Consider the following 27,067-nt stretch of genomic DNA (forward strand, 5'->3'; position numbering starts at 1 on the left):
CTCTCTCTCTCTCTCTCTCTCTCTAAAGAGAGAAAGAAAGCTCACCTCTCCTCCTCCACCAAGTAGATCTCCGAGGAACCACGAAAAACTATTTCCCCATCCCCTGTATAAAGCGCTTACGAGCAGTTCCTACCGCCGCTTTCCTCAGCAGAGGGAGGATAGACTGCTGCCTTTCCCTCCGTAGCCAGATTTACCTCAGTTAAAAGGAGAAAAAAATAAGTGTTATATATTTTATACATGAAACTCTTGTATGTTGTCTCATAATATCTTTGAATTCTGTGTTATAGCTTGAAACTCGATGTGGTTTTTATCCACAATTGACCAATATATAGTGAGTTAGTTCCTCTGACGATTCCCACCCGAACTTCCCACATATATCTGAGACAAGTCAGAGGCCGTCCTAGATCAAGAGTTAATCCTGAGGCAGATCTTCCCATGTATGTTATACTTGGTCATGTATTTCTGCTGTTACATGTTCATAAAGTTTTCACATTATTTCATGAATTTCTCGAAAACTTAAATATCTAGGTTAAAGTTCATTGAATGCCAATAGATTTTTTGAGTTCCATAGTTGTAGTTATAGTTATAGTTAGTTATAGTGATGATTAGGTAAGAGTTTTGCACAAGTTGATGAATGATTTGTGTTGCAAACAAGATAAAGATAGAAAGATGAGAGGGAGGAACACCTTCCCTGTTGTATAGCTGGGTCTCTCAGGGTCATGGCTTCCCACCTACATACATCAGATGACGAGTGAACGAACGGTGAAGTGTTTACATTGACACCACCTCCCACAAGTCTGACACTGTCTCCCACACGACTAACAATGTCTCCCACAAGTCTGACACTGTCTCCCACACGACTAACACCGTCTCCCACAAGTCTGACAGTTTCCCACAAGTCTGATACCGTAACTCACAAGACCCCAAGATTGTCTGAGGTTCGACCATCGATCCCAAAGTTCGTCTTCGTGTCCAGAATGCTACCGGCCAGCCAGTCGACTCCAGCTTCAGAAAACCCCAGGCGCAGCGCAGCCAACTTTTAACAACGTTCCTTTACAGACGGATTCTCTTCCATCGTTCTTATAAAGAATGGTGTTTTATTTATTCATCATCTTATGGTGTTTACTTCATATTTCTTAGGTGTCGTACCATCTGTTTACTTTCCTCATGAACATTGCTTAAAGTTTTCCGCTTCATGTCTTCAAAAGAACCTTCTTGAAGCTTAATAAGCTTTTTGTCTGGATATTCAATAAGCCGTTAAAGCCCCGTTATAAAGATGCCTCTGTTGTTATCCATTAAGTCAGTTTTATGAGTAGTTGTTGACGGTAAGGTGTTGGGTAGTCATCGCTATTAGATTCTCTTGTACCAGAAACTTATCACAAGTAGAGGCTGGCTTACCCAGCGCCTGGTGTCGTGACACAGGAGGGATAAACACAGCAAGGAGTCGATGGTGTACACTGACAATGTAGAAGCCAGTGGAGCCCACTGACACGAAAGCAATTTGTAGAGAAATCAACATTGCCAGAAAATTTCTCAAAATCTGGACATGAAACAAATTTATTCTGGTATCCAGACAACCTAAACATGCACAAGCAGGTTCCTCACAATCTGTGCTAACAACAGCATTAACTTGTTTATACTTCTGTGCTGGATCAGCTGGTTTGTACACGAACTTCCTTCAAGAGTCTGCGGATTGTTACCGAATGTCGCGTGCGAGGAACATGATGAATACCACCTAACCTCATGAAAGGTTTCATTCACGATGATGTTGGTGGACAGTAGCGTCTCATCGGTCGGATGTCCCTGCCTTTCTAACCACGAAACAATTCCCTAACCTTCAACTGAGTAACAGCCATGTTGGACGATCCCTGTCTATTGTGAGGTTGGACGATCCCTGTCTACTGTGAGGTTTAACCTCTGTCCACTGTGGGTTGAACAATCTCTGTCTACTACGAGGTTCAACTATCTCTCTGCTGGAAAAAGCTGAGTTTGTGAAACGAGTTTGGTCCTAACAGTAATTGTACTAAATTAACTTAATATTTACTAATTGTTGGAAGCAGGACAGTTGAATGAGCATATATGGATCCTCGTATTGATGATCATGGAAGACTTTGGATTTTATATATATATATATATATATATATATATATATATATATATATATATATATATATATATATATATATATATATATATGATTCTCTCATGTTTTGCACAGCCTCAGTGGCCAGACTGTAGGTACAATCCTACTTTCATTATCACCATCATGTTTCATCATTATCATGTCTCATCATTCTCATGTCTCATCATTATAATGTCTCATCATTATCATGTCTCATCATTATCATGTCTCATCATTATCATGTCTCATCATTATAATGTCTCATCATTATAATGTCTCATCATTATCATGTCTCATCATTATAATGTCTCATCATTATCATGTCTCATCATTATAATGTCTCATCATTATCATGTCTCATCATTATAATGTCTCATCATTATAATGTCTCATCATTATCATGTCTCATCATTATAATGTCTCATCATTATCATGTCTCATCATTATAATGTCTCATCATTATCATGTCTCATCATTATAATGTCTCATCATCTTTCTTAGTGTCCTTTCCATTGCAGGAGCTGGAGTCTTGCCGGGCGGATGTCATCTGCAGTGGCAGCCGCAGGACACCTGTCTCCCCCGGACGTCCTTAACTTCCCTGGCCTCACACCCCACACCCGCCACGCTGCCACTCACCTGACGCACTCCTCGCTTCCCTGAGATGCAGCGTCGAACATGGGGACGACAGAATATTGCAGAACCTCTCAGCGCTGTGACACACGATGGCCTAATACAATGATTAACTGAAAAGATGAAATGGAGTAAGAACTTTGGTAAGTTGAAATCAGGAACACTGACCGATGCTTGAAGCATTGTAAGAATTGTATCAGTACCTACACAAAGACTTGTCTGGTTCGGGTTTGGGGTATTTAGGTGTCACATAGTCAGATTATGGAGCGAGTATACGCAAAGATGTGTGGACCCTGGATATACGGATCCCCTGTCGTTTGAAATCAAGTCTCGTTCTGGAGAAGGTCGGGTTCCCTGCCTAAAGACGGCGCTGTATAACGATCGTGCTCTGGTTACTAGCTGCTGCTGGCAGGGCAGAAACGTCCACGTCCCTTTATCGTCCATTGCCTTAGAATAGAAGGCTCGTCTCTTCATGGTGGGTGATGCTTCGGTGTAACTTGTCATGTGATCATATATCCTCGCAGATCACTTGTGGAGACAACGACTGAGGTGTTAATGATATTTCTCCTTGCTAGACAGAGCTGGACGTATGAGAATTTGGTTCTGTCACGAGTGAGCTTGTTGTTCTTATAATGTGAACCACTGTTCTACTGCACAACCGTTGACACATGTTCTGCAGTTATGGAGAACGCGTCCTTCACTTTGGAGCCTGAGCTGTGCACGGGGATCATGTGTCCGCTGCAACCCGACGAGTACAGAGCTCTGGAGGGACACGTTAAGCCTGGCACCACGGTGGGGGAGGAGATGAACCCATTCTCCAACGAATTAGAGTCGTTCCTCATGAGTTCGGTGCTTCCCACAGGAGCCAACCAGAGCCTCCAGTGGCACCAGATCATGACGATCCTCCAAGAGACCAACCAGCAGAGCTACCTGGGCACCACTGCTAAGGTTTCCCTCATCACGATCTACTCCCTCCTGATCACCGTTGGCATAGTGAGCAACCTCATTGTGGCCTTCGTCATCGGCCACCGCCCGGAGCTGAGGACGGCTCGCAATGTGTACATCATCAACCTGACGGTGTCTGACGTCAGCATGTGCCTAGTGTGCATGCCTTTCACCCTGGTGGGACTCCTACACAAGAACTGGAGTCTGGGAAACTTCATCTGTAAGCTGGTGCCTGTGCTCCAGTGTACGAACATCTTAGTGTCCACTGGAACAATTGTAGTCATCGCAGCCGATCGTTACCTGACCATCGTCTGCGTACAAAGAAACAAGGACGCTCGAGCGTACGTTCCGTGGTCTGTGGCGGGAATCTGGCTGGTGTCTTTGGTGTTTCCACTTCCACTCTTTGCTTACTACTTTGTGGAGAAAGTTCAGATCAAGGACTACTTGCTCTACGAGAAGTGTGTTGAGTCCTGGTCGTCCAACGTGGTCAAGTACACATGGACCATCATGCTCATCGTCATGCAGTACGTCATCCCCATTCTGGTGCTCAGCTTCGTCCATGGAAGGATCCAGAACTACCTCAGCAGCCACAAGATGTCCCAGCGCGACGCTCGTCGAGCCCAGCGGGAGATAGAACGTAACAGACGGACCACCATCCTCCTCACGGCCATCGCTGTCACCTTCGCCATCTGCTGGCTTCCCTGGCACGTCGTCAACCTACTGGCAGACTTCCACTACGTGGGCTTCAAGGAGCCTGAGTACTTCTACGTGGTGTTCGGCTCGTGCCATGCAGTCGCCATGAGCTCGGCCTGCATCAACCCGATCCTGTACGGCTGGCTCAACACCAACCTGCGCAGGGAGCTCATGCAGGCTATACCCCTCCTCCTGAGGAAGGTAAGTCTCCTCTTTTTTTTTCTCTCTCTCTCCTGCTTAACTTATCCTCCAGAGAAACTCGACCATTAGCACCAACATAGGTGAACATATTTGTCACAAACATTTCATAGTCTCTTCACAGTTATCTGGCACTGAAAACAACACAAACTTTACAGTTCACAGGTTTGTCAGATGTTTTCAGTATAATACAAACTTGACTTGCTACGTCATCAGTAAACACTGCACCCACTACGTCATCAACACATTCTCCCATTTACATTTTCTCTACCACACTCTTACCACGTAACTCTCTCCACTACACTCTCTTCATCATAATTTCACCATCACACTTCCTCAGCCATACTCTCACCACCATGCTCTCACCACCATACTCTCACCATCATACTCTCACCATCATACTCTCACCACCATACTCTCACCACCATACTCTCACCACCATACTCTCACCACCATACTCTCACCACCATACTCTCACCATCATACTCTCACCATCATACTCTCACCATCATACTCTCACCATCATACTCTCACCATCATACTCTCACCACCATACTCTCACCACCATACTCTCACCACCATACTCTCACCACCATACTCTCACCACCATACTCTCACCACCATACTCTCACCATCATACTCTCGTCACCAAACACATCAAAAACAGATAACAGAGGATTGCTGATCTATAACCAAGTCATACCCCTACGGTCTCAGTTACCGTATGTTTCTTCCTGTGAACTCTCTCTCTCTCTCTCTCTCTCTCTCTCTCTCTCTCTCTCTCTCTCTCTCTCTCTCTCTCTCTCTCTCTCTCTCTCTCTCTCTCTCTCTCTCTCTCTCTCTCTCTCTCTCTCTCTCTCTCTCTCTCTCTCTCTCTCTCTCTCTCTCTCTCTCAGCCCAGTAACGACCGGTCCCCCCTCCGTCCCCAGGCGTCGTGTACCCTCCGACGTACAGGCACCCCACCTGGAGGGGTGTCCACGACGCAGCCGACGGTGGAGAGTGTGTCCCTGCTGGTCCACAAGCCCAGGCGGGAAGGCTCCTGCCCCAGGGGCGGCTCCACGAAGGATGCCTCCTACACAGAACCCAGGGAGAACCGCTCCAAGAGAAAGAAGACGCCCTTCCTCAGGATGGAGTCGGCAACCATAGAGGAAGTCACCGAACAGATCCAAGACGACGGCCAGCCGGTAAGGTGAGAGTGGTAGCATCATCCACCTGGTCATGACAGACGGTGTTGGGGTGGTTGGTGGTCAGTATAGACGATAGGAAGATATAGTGTTCAAATTACAGATATATATCACTGATGAAGTAACAAATCATTCCCCTCTCCATGTTTCGCAAAATCTTTCTCTTTCTCTCCCTTAATAAAGTCTTTCTCTCCCTTTGTAAAGTTTTTATAAAGTCTTTCTCTCCCTTAGTAAAGTCTCTCTCTTCCTTAAGAAGGTCCCGCACCCTTGGTAAGGCCTCCCTTTGTTCTGCCCAGGACGTCTGCCTGTGAGAGGGAGGAGCTCTGTGTTCTTTATCAGTGTTATCCTCGGGTGGGGTGAGAGCATGCCCCGGCGCCTGGAGGTGGGGTGAGAGCATGCCCCGGCGCCTGGAGGTGGGGTGAGAGCATGCCCCGGCGCCTGGAGGTGGACAAGAGAAGAGAAACGAGTTACAAGTATCAGAGAGACTGGGGGGGGGGGGGAGCTGCCGGGAGAGGAAGTTTGCTGAACACACAAGAAAAAAGAAGAAATAAGATTATAAGCTGAGAGACGCGATGGAGCCCACGGGGGCCATAGCTTCTTCAAGAGGAGCTTCCTGTACACACTCTCTTGATGGACTCTCTCTCTCTCTCTCTCTCTCTCTCTCTCTCTCTCTCTCTCTCTCTCTAGGGGGCTGCTCTCCCTCCCCACTCTCCCTGGGTTGATTACTCTCCCTCCGTACACTCCTCGCGCAGCTACTCTTCCTGCAGTCCCTGGGATTAAGAGCATCCTTCACCCTAACTCCCTAAGGGCCTCTCCTTCCCCCGGTAGTGACCGCTCAGGACATCGTGTTTTATCTACGGGCCAACTGTAGAGCCGCCTACGCACGCACGCACGCACGCACGCAGGGCAGGAAGGGTCAACGTTGCTGGATGTGATGTGTGTGAAGAAGCAAATGGTAGACCAAATGATCATAGTTAGCGCGGTGCAGCAGAAGCTGGCGGAGGACTGGCAGCAACATTACTGGTGCTGACAACCAGGCTGTGGTGCAGTGGTCAGTGCTGCCACCCACGAAACTCACGGGCCCTGGCTCGAGTCCCAGACAATGCAACCGATTCACATCCAACCAATCCCAGCCGTTTATCCTCCTCCTCCTCCTGATGATGATGATATGTGATGTGTAAACATACATCTGTGTCTGGGTCTGTGTATGTGTGTCTGTGACGCCTGACTCCCATGGCGATCCATCAACATTCCCATGGCATTATCACCTTTTCCACATAGCGATGAAAATTACGATAAGATTATTTTATAGTTATGCAGGCCTCAGGAGGAAGGAGCGCCATGCTAGGCATGTGTATATCATGGTAATACCAAACCCAGAGCCAAGACCTGCTTACCTGTCCCACGACCTGCTGACCCGTGCCACGACCTGCTGGCCTGTGCCACGACCTGCTGGCCGGTGCCACGATCTGCTGAGGCTTGGACTGCTGCTGATATATGGTGCTTGGGTCAAACTGACCAGTGCCATGGTAGGATCGTTGGCTGCTGCTGCTGGACAGTGCAGAGCAGTGCAGCTACCCCTGCTGTCTGGAGACACTCACTAACAGGAAAGCCCAGCAGGGTTCTGCTCTTAGAAGGGACCTACCAGCTTCAACATGGAACAGAGCAGTGCAGTCGACTATGCTGTAATGAGAACCCCACCAGCACAGGTGGGCAACAGAGTGATGCTGTTAACCGTACTGTAAGGAGGGGGTCACCAGCATGTCGTAGGGTCTCCAGTGGTACATAGGAAAGGTTCGAATTCCAGGCGCAGTGTTGGTGTGCACGAGACAGACACAGGCAGGTCAGATGTACCCACCTCTCTCCCTGGTCCACATCTACACTCTCCCTATAAGCTCCCTCTCAAAGTTCCTCCCTTAGACTCTCCCTGTAAACTTACCTGAACTGGATCTGTAAGATCATAGATCTCACACACAATTCTTTTTACAACGATGAAACCAATTTTGCAGAAACGTGCCCAGATTTTCCTCATTACATGATCACGTACAGTGTAGCAGGCCACAACCAGATAATAAATCCTCAAAATGAAAAATAACTCATATGTGTTATAAGACGTGATGTGTTATAAGACGTGATGTGTTATGAGACGTGATGTGTTATAAGACGTGATGTGTTATAAGACGTGATGTGTTATGAGACGCTCGATCACCTAACAACCCACGTGGTTTGAGAAAGACTAATGACGGTGGAGAGCATAACACAGACGTCCGGTGGTGACGGTGGAGAGCATAACACAGACGTCCGGTGGTGACGGTGGAGAGCATAACACAGACGTCCGGTGGTGACGGTGGAGAGCATAACACAGACGTCCGGTGGTGACGGTGGAGAGCATAACACAGACGTCCGGTGGTGACGGTGGAGAGCATAACACAGACGTCCGGTGGTGACGGTGGAGAGCATAACACAGACGTCCGGTGGTGACGGTGGAGAGCATAACACAGACGTCGGCTTGTGACGCGATGACGACAAGAAACACAGATGACATCGCCATAAATCCCATAAGACTTGGATCAAGGAATTTCTCCTTCCGGAATTAACTTATGAATTCATATTATGTTGAGTGTGTTCGTTAGACTACCTACCGCTGTCTGTTCCGTATGATGATCAGGATAATGGTAAGCTGTGCACAGACAAGGGCCCTGATATCCCACTGGCTATGAGGTAGGGTGTCTGTATGCTTCAATGACCACGAATCATCTCACCTACGGCTGTCAAGAGGCGAGGGAAGGTTGGTGTGGTGCGCGAGGGAAGGTTGGTGTGGTGCGCGAGGGAAGGTTGGTGTCGTGCGCGAGGTAAGGTTGGTGTCGTGCGCGAGGGAAGGTTGGTGTCGTGCGCGAGGGAAGGTTGGTGTGGTGCGCGAGGGAAGGTTGGTGTGGTGCGCGAGGGAAGGTTGGTGTGGTGCGCGAGGTAAGGTTGGTGTCGTGCGCGAGGGAAGGTTGGTGTCGTGCGTGAGGGAAGGTTGGTGTGGTGCGCGAGGGAAGGTTGGTGTGGTGCGCGAGGGAAGGTTGGTGTGGTGCGCGAGGGAAGGTTGGTGTGGTGCGCGAGGGAAGGTTGGTGTGGTGCGCGAGGGAAGGTTGGTGTGGTGCGCGAGGGAAGGTTGGTGTGGTGCGTGAGGGAAGGTTGGTGTCGTGCGCGAGGGAAGGTTGGTGTGGTGCGCGAGGGAAGGTTGGTGTCGTGCGTGAGGGAAGGTTGGTGTGGTGCGTGAGGGAAGGTTGGTGTCGTGCGTGATGAACTGGTGAACAGGGTAACGAGGCGTCATTCCTCGACCCAGGAAAACACCCGTTATAACACCGTCTGAGAAGGTCTCCTAATTTTCAAGACTTGACATTCTGGGAAAAACTTGACATTCTGGGAAAAACTTGACATTCTGGGAAAAACTTGACATTCTGGGAAAAACTTGACATTCTGGGAAAAACTTGACATTCTGGGAAAAACTTGACATTCTGGGAAAAACTTGACATTCTGGGAAAAACTTGACATTCTGGGAAAAACTTGACATTCTGGGAAAAACTTCAGTTTGTTTTGCTAATAATTTTTACCGCCTGAAGGGGTCTCGTCTGGTGAGACAAGTGTGCTGGGTAATTGCTCAGTAGTTAACGACGTACTAATTACAACTTAAGATATCTTAAGTTTATTTGGGACGGTACTGTAATGTAAATGACTGTAAGATTATTTGTACATTTACAAAGCGAAGATGTGAAACGCTTTAGGATCTAGGTTTTACTAGTCTATGGAACTATGGAACTAGTCTATGGAATATATGTGTATATATATATATATATATATATATATATATATATATATATATATATATATATATATATATATATATATATATTCCTATGAGTCCACGGGAAAATGAAACATGATAAGTTCCCAAGTGCACTTTCGTGTAATAATCACATCAGGGGAGATACAAGAAATTTAAGTCAGTTGATATACAACGAAGAGACGTAGCTAGGACGCCATATATAGTGTTCAAACTGCAGAGGTATAAGTTTGTTGAGTATTCCAGAGAAATTATATGGAAGGATATTGACTGAGAGGGTAAAGGCACGTACAGAGCATCAGATTGGGGAAGAGCAGTGTGGTTTCAGAAGTTGTAGAGGATGTGTGGATCAGGTGTTTGAAGAATGTATGTGAGAAATACTTAGAAAAACAGATGGATTTGTATGTAGCATTTATGGATCTGGAGAAGGCATATGATAAGAGTTGATAGAGATGCTCTGTGGAAGGTATTAAGAATATATGGTGTGGGAGGCAAGTTGTTAGAAGCAGTGAAAAGTTTTTATCGAGGATGTGAGGCATGTGTACGAGTAGGAAGAGAGGTTCCCAGTGAATGTCGGTTTGCGGCAGGGGTGCGTGATGTCTCCATGGTTGCTTAATTTGTTTATGGATGGGGTTGTTAGGGAAGTGAATGCAAGAGTTTTGGAGAGAGGGGCGAGTATGCAGTTTGTTGTGGATGAAAGGGCTTGGGAAGTGAGTCAGTTGTTGTTCGCTGATAATACAGCGCTGGTGGTTGATTCGGGTGAGAAACTACAGAAGTTGGTGACTGAGTTTGGTAAAGTGTGTGAAAGAAGAAAGATGAGAGCAAATGTGAATAAGGGCAATGTTATTGGGTTCAATAGGGTTGAGGGACATGTTAACTTGGAGGTAAGTGTGAATAGAGAAAAACTTGAGGAAGTGAAGTGTTTTAAGTATCTGGGAGTTGATTTAGCAGCGGCTGGAACCATGGAAGCGGAAGTGAGTCACAGGGTGGGGAAGGAGGCGAAGGTTCTGGGAGCGTTGAAGAATGTGTGGAAGGCGAGAACATTATCTCGGAGAGCAAAAATGGGTTTGTTGGAAGGAAGAGTGGTTCCAACAATGTTATATGGTTGCGAGGCGTGGGCTATAGACAGGGTTGTGCGGAGGAGGATAGATGTGTTAAAAATGAAATGTTTGAGATCAATATGTGGTGTAAGGCGGTTAGATCGAGTAAGTTATGAAAGGGTAAGAGAGATATGTGGTAATAAAAAGATTGTGGTTGAGAGAGAGCAGATGAGGGTGTATTGAGGTGGTTTGGTCACATGGAGAGAATGAGTGAGGAAAGATTGACAAAGAGGATATATGTGTCAGAGGTGGAGGAAACGAGGAGAAGTGGGAGACCAAATTGGAGGTGGAAGGATGGAGTGAAAAAGATTTTGAGCGATCGGGGCCTGAACATACAGGAGGTTGAAAGGCGTGCAAGGAATAGAGTGAATTGGAACGATGTGGCATACCGGGGTCAAAGTGCTGTCAATGGATTGAACGTGGGCATGTGAAGCGTCTGGGGCAAACCATGAAAAGTTTTGTGTGACTTGGATGTGGAAAGGGAGCTGTGGTTTTAGTGCATTACACATGACAGCTAGAGACTGAGTGTGAACGAATGTGGCCTTTGTTGTCTTTCCCTAGCACTACCTTGCGCGCGCGCGGGGGGAAGGGGGTGTCATTTAATGTGTTGCGGGGTGGCGACGAGAACGGATGAAGGCAGCAAGTATGGATATGTACTTGTGTATATATGTATATGTCTGTGTATGTATATGTATGCATACGTTGAAATGTATAGTTATGTATATGTGTATGTGTGGGCGTTTATGTATATACATACATGTGTATGTGGTTGCGTTGGGCCATTCTTCCATCTGTTTCCTTCCGCTACATCGCTGACGTGGGAGACAGCGACTAAGGATAATAAATAAAAAATATATAATATATATTTACTGAAAGCATCATCGAACATTGACGTTACAGCTGTAAATGATGGATAGCATGATAATACCTTAGCCGACGACAAACAGGCGAGAAAACGTGTTCTTCAAGAATCCATTAGGATGAAAATCCCACACGAAAGGGTTGGAAGAGCGTCTTCAGCCGCAAGAGATGTTGGGGGCCGATTTTTTCCTTCTCTTTTTTTTCTTTTATTTACATGATGGTGAGGATATTGTCCTCTCTGAAGGGAGAGAAAGATAGGAAGTAAGGGAGAGAGACAAACTAAAGGGAGAGTTGATAAGAACAGAGTTAAGGACTGGAGGGAAAAGGGAAGGCGGAATCTGGTAGAGAGGAATGACGAAATGAAATGAAATGTAAAGAGAAAAAAGGAACAGAAAAATAGGAAAAGTAAGAAAACACAAGCCCACGACCTCTGACCCCCGTCCACAATGGTCGACCTATGACCCCCACCCACAATAGTCAACCTATGACCCCCACCTACGATGGTCGTCCACTGAACCCCGCCCACAATGGTCGACCTCTATTCGCCTTTTGATCCCGACTCATTGGTCGACTTTTGATCCCATTTACTCTTGTCGACACTCTGAAACCACCCACTTTGGTCGAATGCTCATACACCACATATAGGCAGGTATAAAGTATTTGCTGTAGAGAACTACCAGAACACACACACACACACACACACACACACACACACACACACACACACACACACACACACACACACACACACACACACTCACACACACACACACACACACTGTCTCTCGGGAAAAAAAAAAAAAGTAGAAGAAAGATATGAAATGTTTTATGTAGGTTTTCTTTCCCGGTGGAGTAATCCTTACCCTTTCTCGCACCACTCTGGCTAGAGACAAAAACGACACAAAAGCTGAAGCCTGTGAAGGGGAAAGATTGCCTCATGCTATGTGTGGTGATGGGCAAGGTTACAGCATATCCTAACATATATAACAACACCCGAGTCTCTTACTCAGTATACTCAGCTCAGCATATCACGTGATGTACTCCTTTGAAGCTCATTACTGTAATGGCTCAGTCTTATAATCAGGACAAGGCTGGAAGTACTATTGTGGTGGAGCCTTATGTAATGATCTTCCTCAGCCGTTACCCTGGCAACGGGAGCCTCGCCTCAGCCGAAGTGGACACTCCTCCTCCTCTTTCTCTTCCTCTTGTGGTTTTTGGCTGCATGTGGTGAGCCAAAGTAATGTAACCATTATCCTGCAGATGTGGCTGGGTGTAGCGCAGCCGTGGGAGGAGCGTCAGGCTAGGACACACAGACACACTTGCCTGCAGACATAAACATATACACTTATGTACAAACAGACACACACGCACACAAATTGTGTGGACCCAACAAGTGTAGGGCACCCACCCCACCATACATACAGTCTGCTAGATATACGTACACACGCTCATGGTGAGGGAGACCTTGGAATATGTATATATATATATATATATATATATATATATATATATATATATATATATATATATATATATATATATATATATATATATATATATATATATATATATATATATATATATAAGAGAATACAGATGAGGATCACTTCCCAGATTTAAAAATGCTGTTGATATAGGCTGTGGGTTGGCCATCGGGAGTTGTGAGATCAACTGTCCTTCAGTTGGCGTTAGAGGATTGATAAACTTTCTCTGGTCAACTAAGTCATAAGAGAGACTGTCGAGTCTGGCGTTAACGCATCTCCACCAGAGTCCTGATAGCCACACAGACAGTCTGTCAGAGACTCATGCAGGAACATCAGGTGAAAATGTTCTACGGTCCCCTTATAATAAGTAATGTTGATAAACTTCATCCATATGCGCTTTTGAATTTTTCATGAACGTGACGAAAGATATGAAAAAATAATTCTAGCACAATTGTATTTTTCTTCACATCATTTGTTTAATCTATTTAATCATTATAACACTCTCCTGATCCTAGACGTTCAAGCAATCTCGACCTACCCCTTTCCAAAATCCTGGATATGTGTTGACTTATTACTACAAAGCAGGGAACACACAATGCACACGGACCCGGATCTCTGCATATTGACTGAGGTTTTGACGTTAGGAAGACGGGGCGACTTTTACTTTCCTGACGCTCATCCCTGCCAACGACCGTTTCCGCGAGTTTTACCCTCCCTGCCAGCGACCATCCCAGTTCAGTGTTTACATCTGGGCTGACATCCCTACCACGATGACACGAGTAAACAAGGGCTTGAATCTGAGCTGTGGACGCTGTGGGGACCTAGATCTGAGCCGTGAGTGCTGTGGGGACCGAAGTATGAACCGTGGACGTTTTGGGGATCTACATCTAAACCGTGGACGCTGTGAGGACTCAGAACTGCCATGGCCACTGTGAGAACCCAGGTTTAATCCGTAAATGTCGTGAAGGCTGGTACATCACACTGCATTCATTGCATCAGTAACTGTAGATATATAGTGTAGATGGGTGTTCTGTTTGCCATCAGATGTACAGACGATAAAAAATAGAAAAAGGATCGTCTCTGATTGGACCGGTGAATTTCGAAATGATCAATGAGAATCGTGTTTTCTCGTTAAGGTTGGTAAGCGTAAATGTACGACAAATTATATATATATATATATATATATATATATATATATATATATATATATATATATATATATATATATATATATATATGTAAACAACTCTTTGTTAAATTTCTTTATGTATCTTATTCCTTTAGATTTCTTTCTATTTTATCTTCCTCATGTTTAACCTCTTGTACCTATCTACCCTTGTACTTCACCATCCCCTTCCCCCGAAAAAAGAGGCAGCATGAGATATGTTATGAGGCAGGGTGACGAAGTACCCAACCCCCCCCCCCCACACCCCACACCCCGTCTCAACTAATGAATTGGTAATTAGTGCATAATGAGGCGAATGAATGAAGGGCTGGTCATGATACCTGATATTCAGATCTATTTGAATCTCTCTCTCTCTCTCTCTCTCTCTCTCTCTCTCTCTCTCTCTCTCTCTCTCTCTCTCTCTCTCTCTCTCAGAACACATTGTCACCCCAAACACTGATCAACCTCCCAGCATCTCTCCCCAGTAAAGGATGGAGTGAAAGAGGAGAGAGTTCCTGTTTCAGAGTGGTCCCATATCAATGGCCTTAGGAAAGTTTTCTCCTTTGATTACATTTAATTACACTCCTTATCATCAGTTTGCTCTCTGTATTACTTAAAGAAATTTAGTCAAAAATAGCAATGCACACACCAGTCTGCCTACGCAGTCAGTACACCTGCTTTGCCACCCGGTCAATACACCTGTTTTGATAAATGTTTAGGAATGAAGAAAAAACTGCTACTGTATTATAATCTTACTGTCCAAACAGACATTGGATGCTGGAGTATATACAGCAGCAGTTAAACAATTAACCAAAGAAATCTGATTTTGTGTATGCCAATTAGTGAAGACAAGAAGAGTGAGAACTGTGCAGCAGGAGCTTGATACATGTCAAGTATTGTGAAGGAGACCTGGGAGTTGACGTCAGGCCCGACTCGTCACCAGAACAGCATGTGAGAAGGATCGTAGCCGAGACAAACTACATTTGGGACAGTGTTGACGTTGCCTTCCAATACAAGAATAGTGAAATGTTTAAGATCTACAGGTTAAAGACTCGTACTGAGCTATATATACCGCAGATGTCTGGTCTCCTAACTTAAAGAGCCGCAGAGAACCGCTGGAGACGATCCAAAGAACAGGACCCATCGTGAGAAGCATGAGGGACGCCCTTGTTATGGTCACTTTGGAAGAGAGATGGATACGGGCAGACATTTTGCAGATATGAATTGGTAATGATTCAGCCCCTGACGCCCTTCAGTAAGAACAAGAGAGCTTTTGGGGCTTTGCTTTATGATCATCAGCTTTACCTAAATATAACTATACAGAAGACCCACGATGGCTATGACAACAGTAACATGAAACACTAACGACCGAACGGAGACCAGAACAGTAAACCAAGCTGGGAGTTTGTTAGGCAGGAGGGAAGAGAGGAACTGCATTGAGGGATGTGATAAAGCATGTCCTCTTCACCAGAGCTGAGGACTCGTGGAAGAAGCTAAGCCGGGAGGAAGAAAGTGTTACCACCACTGAAAAACTCACATGAAAGTGCAGGGATGAGAGGCTGCGACTTACGAATGTTAAACTCCCTCTTGTATACACAAATAGTTAATATATGACACACACTTCCTTCCCGCTCTTTATGCACTTGTTGAGCGCTCTTATGTTAACCACAACAACTGCAGAAAACTATCTTTGTTCACCATCCTTTAATGTTTAAAAGCTGATGTTGATCTCGGTTAACACTGCTATGTAGTGGCTTGTTTACTTCCCTCTCACTATGTCAACCACACACGGATGAAAGTCACACACTCGGCTGGAATTCAAATGAACATATGTTGTTGCATTCAGCGGCCATCAACTGTTAAATGTCACTGACTATAATCCAACAAAAACACTTTTGACACATGTTGTTTCTAATATGTGATATTTGGGCTTTGAGATGTCTTGCTAGATCTCTAGCTGTCCAGATGTGTGATGATAATATTCAATACCCGTTGTAACAGTATTAAAACTTCCTAACCTTTCTTTTCAGCCACAACGAGAAGCCCCAGCAAACAAAGAAGAAAGATAAAACGAAAATGGAAGATAGTATTGAGGTCAACAACGTCTCTGTTGGGAGAAAACTGACTAATTGAAGGGTTTTCGAATTCTTATGCGAATGTTAAGTGTTGCAAGTGAGTGTTCTGTGTCTTGGTGTAAGTTGTATGTGGATGTTACGTGTTAACTGAGTGTAAGACTTGGCCTTGATAATTAGGAAAGACGCCTGTAACACGTGAAAAGAATACTTTGTTAAAATGTGTAAATATTGCATCTATTTTTTGAATGACAGTATTGCTAAACGACGTGATTTATTACCTTGCTTATATAAAACTGTCAGAATGTAATATAGGGAAGGTTCATGTTAGGAACATATGTGTGAAGGGTTTCCAGTTTGTATGTATACACGTATATCTGTCTATCTCTGTTTGTTTGTATGTTTCCTGGGTATGTTGCGTGTCTGTGTATGCTTGTATTCAGAACAAATACTTTAACAAATGAATGTCTTGATAGCATTCCAAGAACAAAGGAAATTATGAACTTAGTTGATTTTGTTTAACATATCAAGGAGCAACTTACTGGTCATCCAAAATAACATGTTTGTTAGTCGCTTGCTTAAAAAAAAAGAAAAAAAAAAAAAATCCACACGCGGAGATTGAGATGGGAATCGAACGAGGCAAATAAAGATATCGATGAGGAAATGAAAATAAAATGTATAACATATAGAAAAATAACTAGGGTAAGACAGGGATAGTAAACAGGGGGGAAATGATGTTCAGCACAAAGCGACACAGAAACTGAGAAGGAAACATTACATAACTTCCCTTTCCAACTTATGTTACGTCTTCATTTCTGTAACTAGCCTCATGATGATGAAGAGAATGAAAGCTTTACGTCAGGTAAAGGGAAATATTTTTCTTTGTCCCGTTTTATGATTTTTGTAAGGCTTTTTTAATAGGTACAAACTGCCGATGTCCCACCAGCGATGACCACTGCTATGCAAAAAAGTCTGTTGAGTTATAAAAGGCAGTCTATTACTTTCCTTACCTTTCTTCCTCAATCTGTTGTTTTCCTTGCATCTCTTCCTGGATCCACTGATTTCCTTACCTCTCTTCTTGGATCTATTGCTTTCATCGACTCTTGGGTGAGTGAATACTGCATCTTCTCTGGTATGTTGTTCAGCCAAGTCTAGTAGTCTTCACTATGATCTAAACCTAAGGTTTACTGGGAAGAAGGTTACAGTTTTGGAGAGGCAAAAATTATCGTCAAAAGAAGTATGAATTCTAATCAATTTTTGATCATTTCTTCTGTAGAGAATACACAAGAGAACGATGAGTACAGCTCCTTTAACAAGCTTCATTATCAACTCAGAAAGAAATAGATCAACACTGGCTTTAATCGACTCCATCTACTTGAATCATAATGTATTCGAACTCCCATCTTACGATTCATTTACCATATATTCCATTCTACTTATGATAAATATTTTTTGCCTTGCAAAAGCTGACATGTAAACAGACATGAGACAATGATCCCCAGTATCTAATAAGTACGTTGATTGTTAAACAAACACGTTACCTAACACAACCTTTGTTGACCACTCATAAAATAGGATAAGAAACAACATCTAATAGGTAACTGTTCATGCGGGACGTGTAAAAACGTGAGGTCATTCTTCAGAGTATCATATGGGAAAGGAAATTACTTTCAATAGGCAACTATTCAGCAGACTTGTATAAATGTGAGGACGTTAAGTTATGATGCCAATTGGTTTTCTTTGCGATTCTTTGGTGCTTCGTATTCTTTTATTCATTATTATGTCTGCTACCAATTGTACTTTTTATCCATCATGTATGTAACTAATTCAAGAGAACAATTGTGTGTTAAAAGATGTGGAAACCAGGAAGATACATTCAGCTTTGATATAAGCAAAGATGAAATTTTCTTACAGCAAAACCAGTGGTGTTCACGATGTGTCAGGATTTATGTTTACATCATAGTGTAAGGTATGTGTTGCAAGTGTTCTTGTCAATAGATATTGAGAATATAATGACCATTGAGTTATCAGAGATATTTCTATACCTTTTTTCTATATATAATCATAAGAAACAGAGAATATTCTTACAGTGACAAAATCACACTGAATGCGTAACCACTTGATAACCTTACCCTCATTACACAGCACCATTGGAGCCCACCCATCCTTACCTAACACCACTGGATCCCATTCCTCATTACGTAGCACCACTGAAGCCCACCCATCATAAGCATCTTGCCTGAAAATACATGTAGAGATTATTGTTGGTATATTGTGTCGGCCTCGGGAAACGTGAGCGAAGGCTGAGAGATTCCACTGATCTATGGAGGCACTGCAGAGAACCCTAACTTTAGAAAACTCTCTCTCTCTCTCTCTCTCTCTCTCTCTCTCTCTCTCTCTCTCTCTCTCTCTCTCTCTCTCTCTCTCTCTCTCTCTCTCTCTCTCTCTCTCTCTCTCTCTCTCTCCAGGTAGCCTTCAGAAAAATCTTGGCAGATGATAGATCAACGTGATGACTGTCTCAGTGTTCACTTGCAACACATGGTACACGGAGCAGCGCCACTGCCCCATCATGAACTGTGTCCGGATGATGTAACCAGCAGGCAGCAGAATCCTCGGGCATGAACGAGCAATCAACATTATAGTCATCACTATTGATGACATACCTCGTCTGTGTCATGGCTACTGTCGCAGGTCACTTACTGCAAGGCTTGCGGAATTTCATTATTGTCTCGGGAAAGTTTTGGTGGGTAACCCTCGATAAGAATGTTTGTTATACTCAGTATTTACTGTGTTAAAGCTTGGAGAATTTTTTCTTCATCTCATCATTAATCACGCACTGCATGGACGTGTTCCTACTACTGAGACATGGACCCGTACCATGCGCATGGCTACTGCTTCCGACAGTTCTTGTGTGGAGACCAGCCATTATGATACCTTCCTCTTCCCACTGCGGGATTCTCTTCGTTTCCGTCTGTTGGTCCTCCACTGCAACTTTCCTCATATTCACTAGTCAGGTCGGCACACACCTAAGGAGCTGTAAGTGATTTAATCATCTTGCTTTTGCTCCGTCCAGGATGCCATGATTAGGGTATGTTTCTGCCCCAAGGCACGTCGGTTATGGTAAAATATAAAAGCAAAATACATTCTTTATAATGCGAATGAAGACCTTCAGTCTCTGTTTAGCCATGGCTATACACATCATCGTTAGAGTAAGATGTGACCTGAGCAACCATGGCGTCAGTGGTCAGGTCAAGACACACGTGATGCTAAGAGTCAGCTCAGCAAACCCCACTCGGTGAGGGGACGACCCTCCCACGTAGGAACAAACCAAGATAAATCTCTCGATACATGTTGATCATTATCTTCTTAATTCCTATATCTTTATCATTAGTTACTTGGTCATTATCTTCTTAATTCCTATATCTTTATTATTAGTTACTTGGTCATTATCTTCTTAATTCCTATATCTTTATTATTAGTTACTTGGTCATTATCTTCTTAATTCCTATATCTTTATTATTAGTTACTTGGTCATTATCTTCTTAATTCCTATATCTTTATTATTAGTTACTTGGTCATTATCTTCTTAATTCCTATATCTTTATTATTAGTTACTTGGTCATACGTTGAATTACATTGACTTTTTCTGGTTTTTACATCTGCATTTATGTATAATCCATTTGCAACTTACATATTCTTTTACACAAGATACACACATAAATATTTACTAGGAAGGTAATAAAACTAGATAACTATAGAAATCAGCTTATATAACGCTATATGTGACTTACTTTTAATGAGACTTTTTATTGTTGTAAAGCAATATTATTATATTTGCAAAAAGTGTCCACCTGAAGCGAATGATACAAACATCAGACAATATTCCTCTCCTCTATACACACGGACTCGTCAGCAATATTTATCACCCAATACCCAACCATGCACACCTTCTCACAACCTGATCAATAATATGAGTCTGGGGAAGCAGACCTTCTGAAGCAGCTGCTGTGGCTAATGATAATGATGATGATGATGATGATGATGGTGATGATGATTATGATGATGGTGATGATGATGATGATGATGATGGTGATGATGATGATGATGATGATAATGGTGATGATGATGATGATGATGATGGTGATGATGATGATGGTGATGATGGTGATGATGATGATGATGGTGATGATGATGGTGATGATGATGGTGATGATGGTGATCATGATGATGATGATGATGATGATTATGATGATGGTGATGATGATGATGATGGTGATGATGATTATGATGATGGTGATGATGATGATGATGGTGATGATGATGATGGTGATGATGATGGTGATGATGATGATGATGATGATGATGGTGATGATGATGGTGATGATGATGGTGATGATGATGTGATGATGATGATGATGATGATGATGGTGATGATGATGATGATGATGATGATGATGATGATGATGATGATGGTGATGATGATGATGATGATGATGATGATGGTGATGATGATGATGATGATGGTGATGATGATGGTGATGATGATGATGATGATGATGATGATGATGATGATGATGATGGTGATGATGATGATGATGATGATGATGATGGTGATGATGATGATGATGATGATGATGATGATGGTGATGATGATGGTGATGATGATGGTGATGATGATGGTGATGATGATGATGATGATGATGATGATGATGATGATGATGATGGATGATGATGATGGTGATGATGATGATGATGTGATGATGATGATGGTGATGATGATGATGATGATGATGATGATGATGGTGATGATGATGATGATGATGATGATGATGATGATGATGATGATGATGATGGTGATGATGATGATGGTGATGATGATGATGATGATGATGATGATGATGGTGATGATGATGATGATGATGATGGTGATGATGATGATGGTGATGATGATGGTGATGATGATGATGATGATGATGGTGATGGTGATGATGATGATGATGATGGTGATGGTGATGATGATGATGGTGATGATGATGATGGTGATGATGATGATGGTGATGATGATGATGGTGATGATGATGATGATGATGATGGTGATGATGATGATGATGGTGATGATGATGATGGTGATGATGATGATGATGATGATGGTGATGATGATGATGATGGTGATGATGATGGTGATGGTGATGATGATGGTGATGATGGTGATGATGATGGTGATGGTGATGATGATGATGGTGATGATGATGGTGATGGTGATGATGGTGATGATGATTATGATGATGGTGATGGTGATGATGATGCCGTGCATGTTCTGTTTACTTTTGCTGTTTCTATGATTGTAAACGAAATAAATATTTTCATTCATATTGGTTGATTAGATTATCCACTGTGTCACTAACACTTGGGTTTGCTCCACTGAAAATAAAAATGTTGATACAGAATGTCTGTGTTGATGGTTGTGTTTCCATGCCATATGTCACGAAATTCGGCGAATGAAATGATACCATTTTATGTAGAAAGGATATAGTAAATGGGATGAGTACATGATTATACAGGGTAGAGGAGTCAGTGTGTGTACCGATGTTTGGTTTTGTGTGTGTGTGTGTCTGTACACTGGTCAAAACTCAACATAAGCACACTAGTGTAGGGTGTGTGGGCAATGTAGAGGTGTGAGACACTATACTAGTGAGTACTGGTGCGAGATGTGTGTCATAACGGAGTGTAGAGTAATCCAGAAAGGTGAGGGCCTGGGTAAGTGTACTGGTGTAGTTGGGTGGGTGGATACACACCTGAGGAGGTCCTTGCCTGCACTGGAGTCGAGAATAAGCGTGTGGGAAGAAATATCAGAACACGTAGTATGTCGAGGACGCTCGCACAACTTACGATAACTGGGAGGAACAGAAAAAGGCTAGAAAGAATGAGAAATTTTACGTACACGAGACCAGGAACACGAGGTGCTGTAAACACAGACAACTGGTTCCTTCGAGACTGTTTGTGGTAGTGCAAGAATTGTGAAACAGATTATTGTGGGGAAAATAAAAAAGCAGACAGATGACTTAACGAGAAACACCTGTAAATCTTGTACGTACGTAACTACAGAGGCGCAAACAAGGTCAGTCGTGCAACAACAACGAAGTATTTGTCAAATTTAATCATGAAGGTGTGTATACTGCTGGCTGCAACCACACGGCACATTACTGGGAGGGAGGAACGTGAAACCCATGATAACCTCAGGAAATATTTTACATTACTGCAGCCATATATGTGACGTTTAAGGTCTCCTTACTACAGGGGTTAGTATCCCCTGCCTGTGACATGGGAGACCGGGATTTGATTCCCCGCCGGGGAGACGGTAGTTGATCCCCGCACAGTAGGCTGGGTGCGGGGAAGGCCCAGCAGCTGGGTCAGTGTAGTAAGGATCATACTGTAGTGCTGTGGTGCGACCAGGAACGTTACCCGCCTCACGCTGGGAGCGCACAGGAGGCCCCGACCTGGTTAGTGCCACACAGGCGGTGGTTGTCGTTAGTTAGTGTTGCTGTGAACAGCTGCGGCAGACGACGCCTCCCACACACAACAAAGAGCCTAATGACGTGAGAACAATAAGTCTCGACATATCGTACGGGTTCATGTACGCACGCTCCGTACATATGGTTCACTCCTCGGTAGTATAGTGGTAAGTATCCCCGCCTGTCACGCGGGAGACCGGGGTTCGATACCCCGCCGGGGAGAAAAATTTTTGAGCCCCACAGTGTGTGTGTGTGTGTGTGTGGTGGGGGATCGTTGGACTATTCAATTACTTGCTCTCTCTCTCTTCCTCCTCTAGCTCTCCCTGTGCGGTAAGCGCTACGTGCTAGTTCCGCTTCTAGGTAAACTTACGTCCCAGGTGGTTAGTCAGAATGGTTGGTAGGTCGGTGATGAACAGTGAGGCGCACTGGTCTGCCCGACTCCCGCCAGCCACACACGTCCAGCAGTACCCAACCCTGGGCCACACCACGCCTGCCTCATTTTATTATACTTTGTCGCTGTCTCCCGCGTTAGCCAGGTAGCGCAAGGAAACAGACGAAAGAATGGCCCAACCCACCCACATACACATGTATATGCATAAACGCCCACACACGCACATACATACCTATACATTTCAACGTATACATACATATAAATACACAGACATATACATATATACACATGTACATATTCATACTGGAGTCGCTATATGAAGGCAGGTGACCAGATGTAGTGAAGCCAGGTGTGGCGGCAGTGCGGTGGTGTGGTAGTGCCAGGGACCGTGAGGTCAACCAAGGGTCGTAAGATCAACTATAGGAGGCTGGCACACCCACTGATACCCCATCACACCTCTCTCTCTCTCTCTCTCTCTCTCTCTCTCTCTCTCTCTCTCTCTCTCTCTCTCTCTCTCTCTCTCTCTCTCTCTCTCTCCCCGGGGATAGGCCAGTTATGCTACTGTTGTAAGATAGTTTAGCTAATAATGACCAAATTATCGTATTGTAAGGATAATGCAAGTGAATTAATGTGTAAGATCCTCCATTTCATATATCATAAGTATACTAGTAAGTTGATGACAGAATGAATTGCTAAGTTTATAAGGACATATTATCGTCTATAGCAGGTCCCATATAGGATTATGCCAGGTGGAAAATGCAATATGTACGGTGACCAAAAACGAAATACGGTGAAAAGTATGTCAATTAATGACATAACGAATATACATCGAGCGAGGAAAACTGAAGGTATGAATTAGTAAATTGCCTCGTTAAAGAAAGTGAATTAACACGACTTGGCATCTAGCGCCCTCAGGACAGAGACCAGCACTGTCTCTGGACAGTGTTCCAGGAGCGTTGCAGACCGCAACCTGAACCACCTCACCGGCAGACCACAACACTCGTCCCTCCACCCGGGAAGGCAGCAGGGAGGACATACATGTGTCATAACGCCGGTCACTCATACATTCCACTGTCGCTGAAGGATGAGTTCAGCGAGGCTCATCCCCTGTGTGGTTAATGAGCCAATAATATTTCTACAGGGACACTCGCGGCCTTTGTTCTAAACAGTGTCCCATCCGGGATGAGTCTTAGCCAAGTGAAGACATGGCATGTGAACTGCGCGAAGGACGTACTCAGGGCGTGGTTGACGCAACGAGCGCGGTACGGCGCTGCGGGCAGCGGGCATACGGACCGACATGACCTGGAGGACGGAGCCACAGATTTGTATACACACACAGACCCAGCCGGAGTCTGTTTATAATCCACAGCTAAGATTATATGTTGTTAAGATTATATGTTAAGGACACGAGTAACCAGATGATCCTCCCTTAAGTAAACTTATAACATCAGAGACCTGAGGGGAAGCAGCCAGTCATTATTATGGTGTGAGACACATGATAGCACACTGCATGTTTTGACATGTCAGTAGGTTGAGTGCATTACCCATGATTCTCCCTTTACCATCAGTTCTATATTGTATGAGTTACTTCGATGGTGTTTATAAGCAAGACGTCAGGGCATTTATAACCTTGTGTTATGACTCCATAGGTTATTTGTAGGTTAACAAGTTAAGTGTCCTCCCATAATTGTTAATTTTCTTGTCGGTTTTGTATTGTATGAGTTACCTCGTTAGTAATTACGGATCATAATGACGGCAATATATTGCTAAAAGACCAACCCCAACGTTTGATAGATGGTGTATCACCTTTACCCATGTATGATGATGACTGACTATGTTACTACCGTTTATATGTTAAGATGCTACACGAGGAAGCCAAACAAACACAAAACTAGTATGGAAATCTTTACATTCCTCCTTGTACGTAGTGGATGCCAACTGGTCATCAGTGAAGTGTGTAAGTACATAGTGATGACATGATATCACAGATTGGATGATGCCAGTAATTCTGAGGAAGGGATAAGCCAGTGGCTGGCCATTACATACGATGGAATCAGTGGATTATTGGTTCCCGAAGCGGTCGACCTTTCCTTGATTGGTTTCCAGTAAAATTCTAGAGTTCAGTATCTAGTCTCTGATTACGTCAGAGATATTGTGGTAAAAATTTCAACATTTTTTATCCAGTCATTGTAAATATATTTCTGATAGTTCAGTGTAAGTGCTTAATGGTCGAAAGTCGTTTTAAAGTGTCTTAAAGTTGTTCTTAAGGGTGATTCCGTCGTGCTCAATGGTCGTACCCTCGTGCTCAAGGGTTGCACCGTCGCGTTCAAGGGTCGTACCGTCGTGCTCAAGGAATCAATCAAATTATTGCATGTTCATCCTCAGTTGATCCAGTGTCGTCCGGTTATTTCGACAATTTTATGAATGATCTGGATCGATGAGATAAATAAGAACTTCATCACTGATGCCACGGAAGTCAACTGCTCCAGCTGATGTTCATACATGTGAGAATGATGCCATTGTGTTGCCAACATCCCTGGTTCACATCATGATGCCATTGTGTTGCCAACATCCCTGGTTCACATCATGATGCCATTGTGTTGCCAACATCCCTGGTTCACATCATGATGCCATTGTGTTGCCAACATCCCTGGTTCACATCATGATGCCATTGTGCTGCCAACATCCCTGGTTCACATCATGATGCCATTGTGTTGCCAACATCCCTGGTTCACATCATGATGCCATTGTGTTGCCAACATCCCTGGTTCACATCATGATGCCATTGTGTTGCCAACATCCCTGGTTCACATCATGATGCCATTGTGTTGCCAACATCCCTGGTTCACATCATGATGCCATTGTGTTGCCAACATCCCTGGTTCACATCATGATGCCATTGTGTTGCCAACATCCCTGGTTCACATCATGATGCCATTGTGTTGCCAACATCCCTGGTTCACATCATGATGCCATTGTGTTGCCAACATCCCTGGTTCACATCATGATGCCATTGTGTTGCCAACATCCCTGGTTCACATCATGATGCCATTGTGTTGCCAACATCCCTGGTTCACATCATGATGCCATTGTGTTGCCAACATCCCTGGTTCACATCAGGAAGAGATAAGCCAAGTTGTCTTTGATTGAGGCTCAGGTCGATGAACGTTTCGTTAATACGCATTCAGATGCGTGGGGGGTTGAGAGCGGTACACAGATACTCTTTTCTTTTACAGCAAAATCTAGGGTTATGAGTAGGCAGCGCTGCTCTGATCCTCAATGGTGTATTTGTGCAATAAAGAAAGACAGACGGATTCAGTTGACCACATGGTTTGGTCATGGGTGGGTGAAGGGTTGAAGCTGTTAGTAATTTGGTCACTCCATGTACTAACAGCTCGCAGGCTATGACGTGGGTAAGATATTGAAGACACTGAACAAAGTGAGTGTATAGTTATGTAAATATACATAATAATGAGGCAAGTCACAGAGGTAAGCCGAGGGCCCCACGTGTATAGCACGGTAACGGCAGCGAGAGGAACCCTGCTCATGAGCCCGTCCGTGGCAGCAGTACACCTGCTGCATCCAAGTGGCGGTTGGTACTTGAGGGCTGTGGCCTACCACCAGCGCACGTGCACCCGCATAGTTGGGTAACGTAAGCGACAGACAAAGAACTGCCTCATCCGTGCACGTCCAATCCAGCTGTCATGTATGATGCACTGAACCCACGCCTTACTACCCATAACCAGCCTCAGTGACCTTCACTTGACCGCTTCACACACTTGGGTCACCATCGACTAACCACATCATGAAACACCCTGACTATGGCTCTCATGTCGTTGCTTCTTTTTATTATAATATTTTTCGGATGGTCGGTAACTGAA

The 27,067-nt window shown here is 44.1% G+C and overlaps 1 protein-coding gene and 1 non-coding gene across 4 annotated transcripts in view; both read left to right on the forward strand.

The window, feature by feature from the left end:
• The window catches only part of LOC139760767 (neuropeptide Y receptor type 6-like), an 80,723-nt gene extending 62,070 nt beyond the window's left edge, over positions 1-18,653 (forward strand). For 2 of the 3 annotated variants that reach the window (XM_071684326.1, XM_071684327.1), the window contains exons 2-4: positions 2,641-4,591; positions 5,518-5,777; positions 16,242-18,653. In XM_071684326.1, the coding sequence (XP_071540427.1) occupies positions 3,434-4,591; positions 5,518-5,777; positions 16,242-16,344 (1,521 nt within the window). In that variant the 5' untranslated portion in view covers positions 2,641-3,433 and the 3' untranslated portion in view covers positions 16,345-18,653. The remainder of the gene's footprint in view (positions 1-2,640; positions 4,592-5,517; positions 5,778-16,241) is intronic. The other variant, XM_071684328.1, reaches the window with a different exon arrangement.
• Positions 18,654-22,945: 4,292 nt separating this feature from the next.
• On the forward strand, positions 22,946-23,017 carry TRNAD-GUC (transfer RNA aspartic acid (anticodon GUC)). Its single transcript has one exon. It is a non-coding gene; the product is annotated as a tRNA-Asp (tRNA).
• The last annotated feature ends 4,050 nt before the right edge of the window (positions 23,018-27,067 follow it).

Source organism: Panulirus ornatus, chromosome 38 (genome assembly GCF_036320965.1).
Source record: "Panulirus ornatus isolate Po-2019 chromosome 38, ASM3632096v1, whole genome shotgun sequence".
Classification (NCBI taxonomy): Eukaryota; Metazoa; Arthropoda; class Malacostraca; order Decapoda; family Palinuridae; genus Panulirus; species Panulirus ornatus.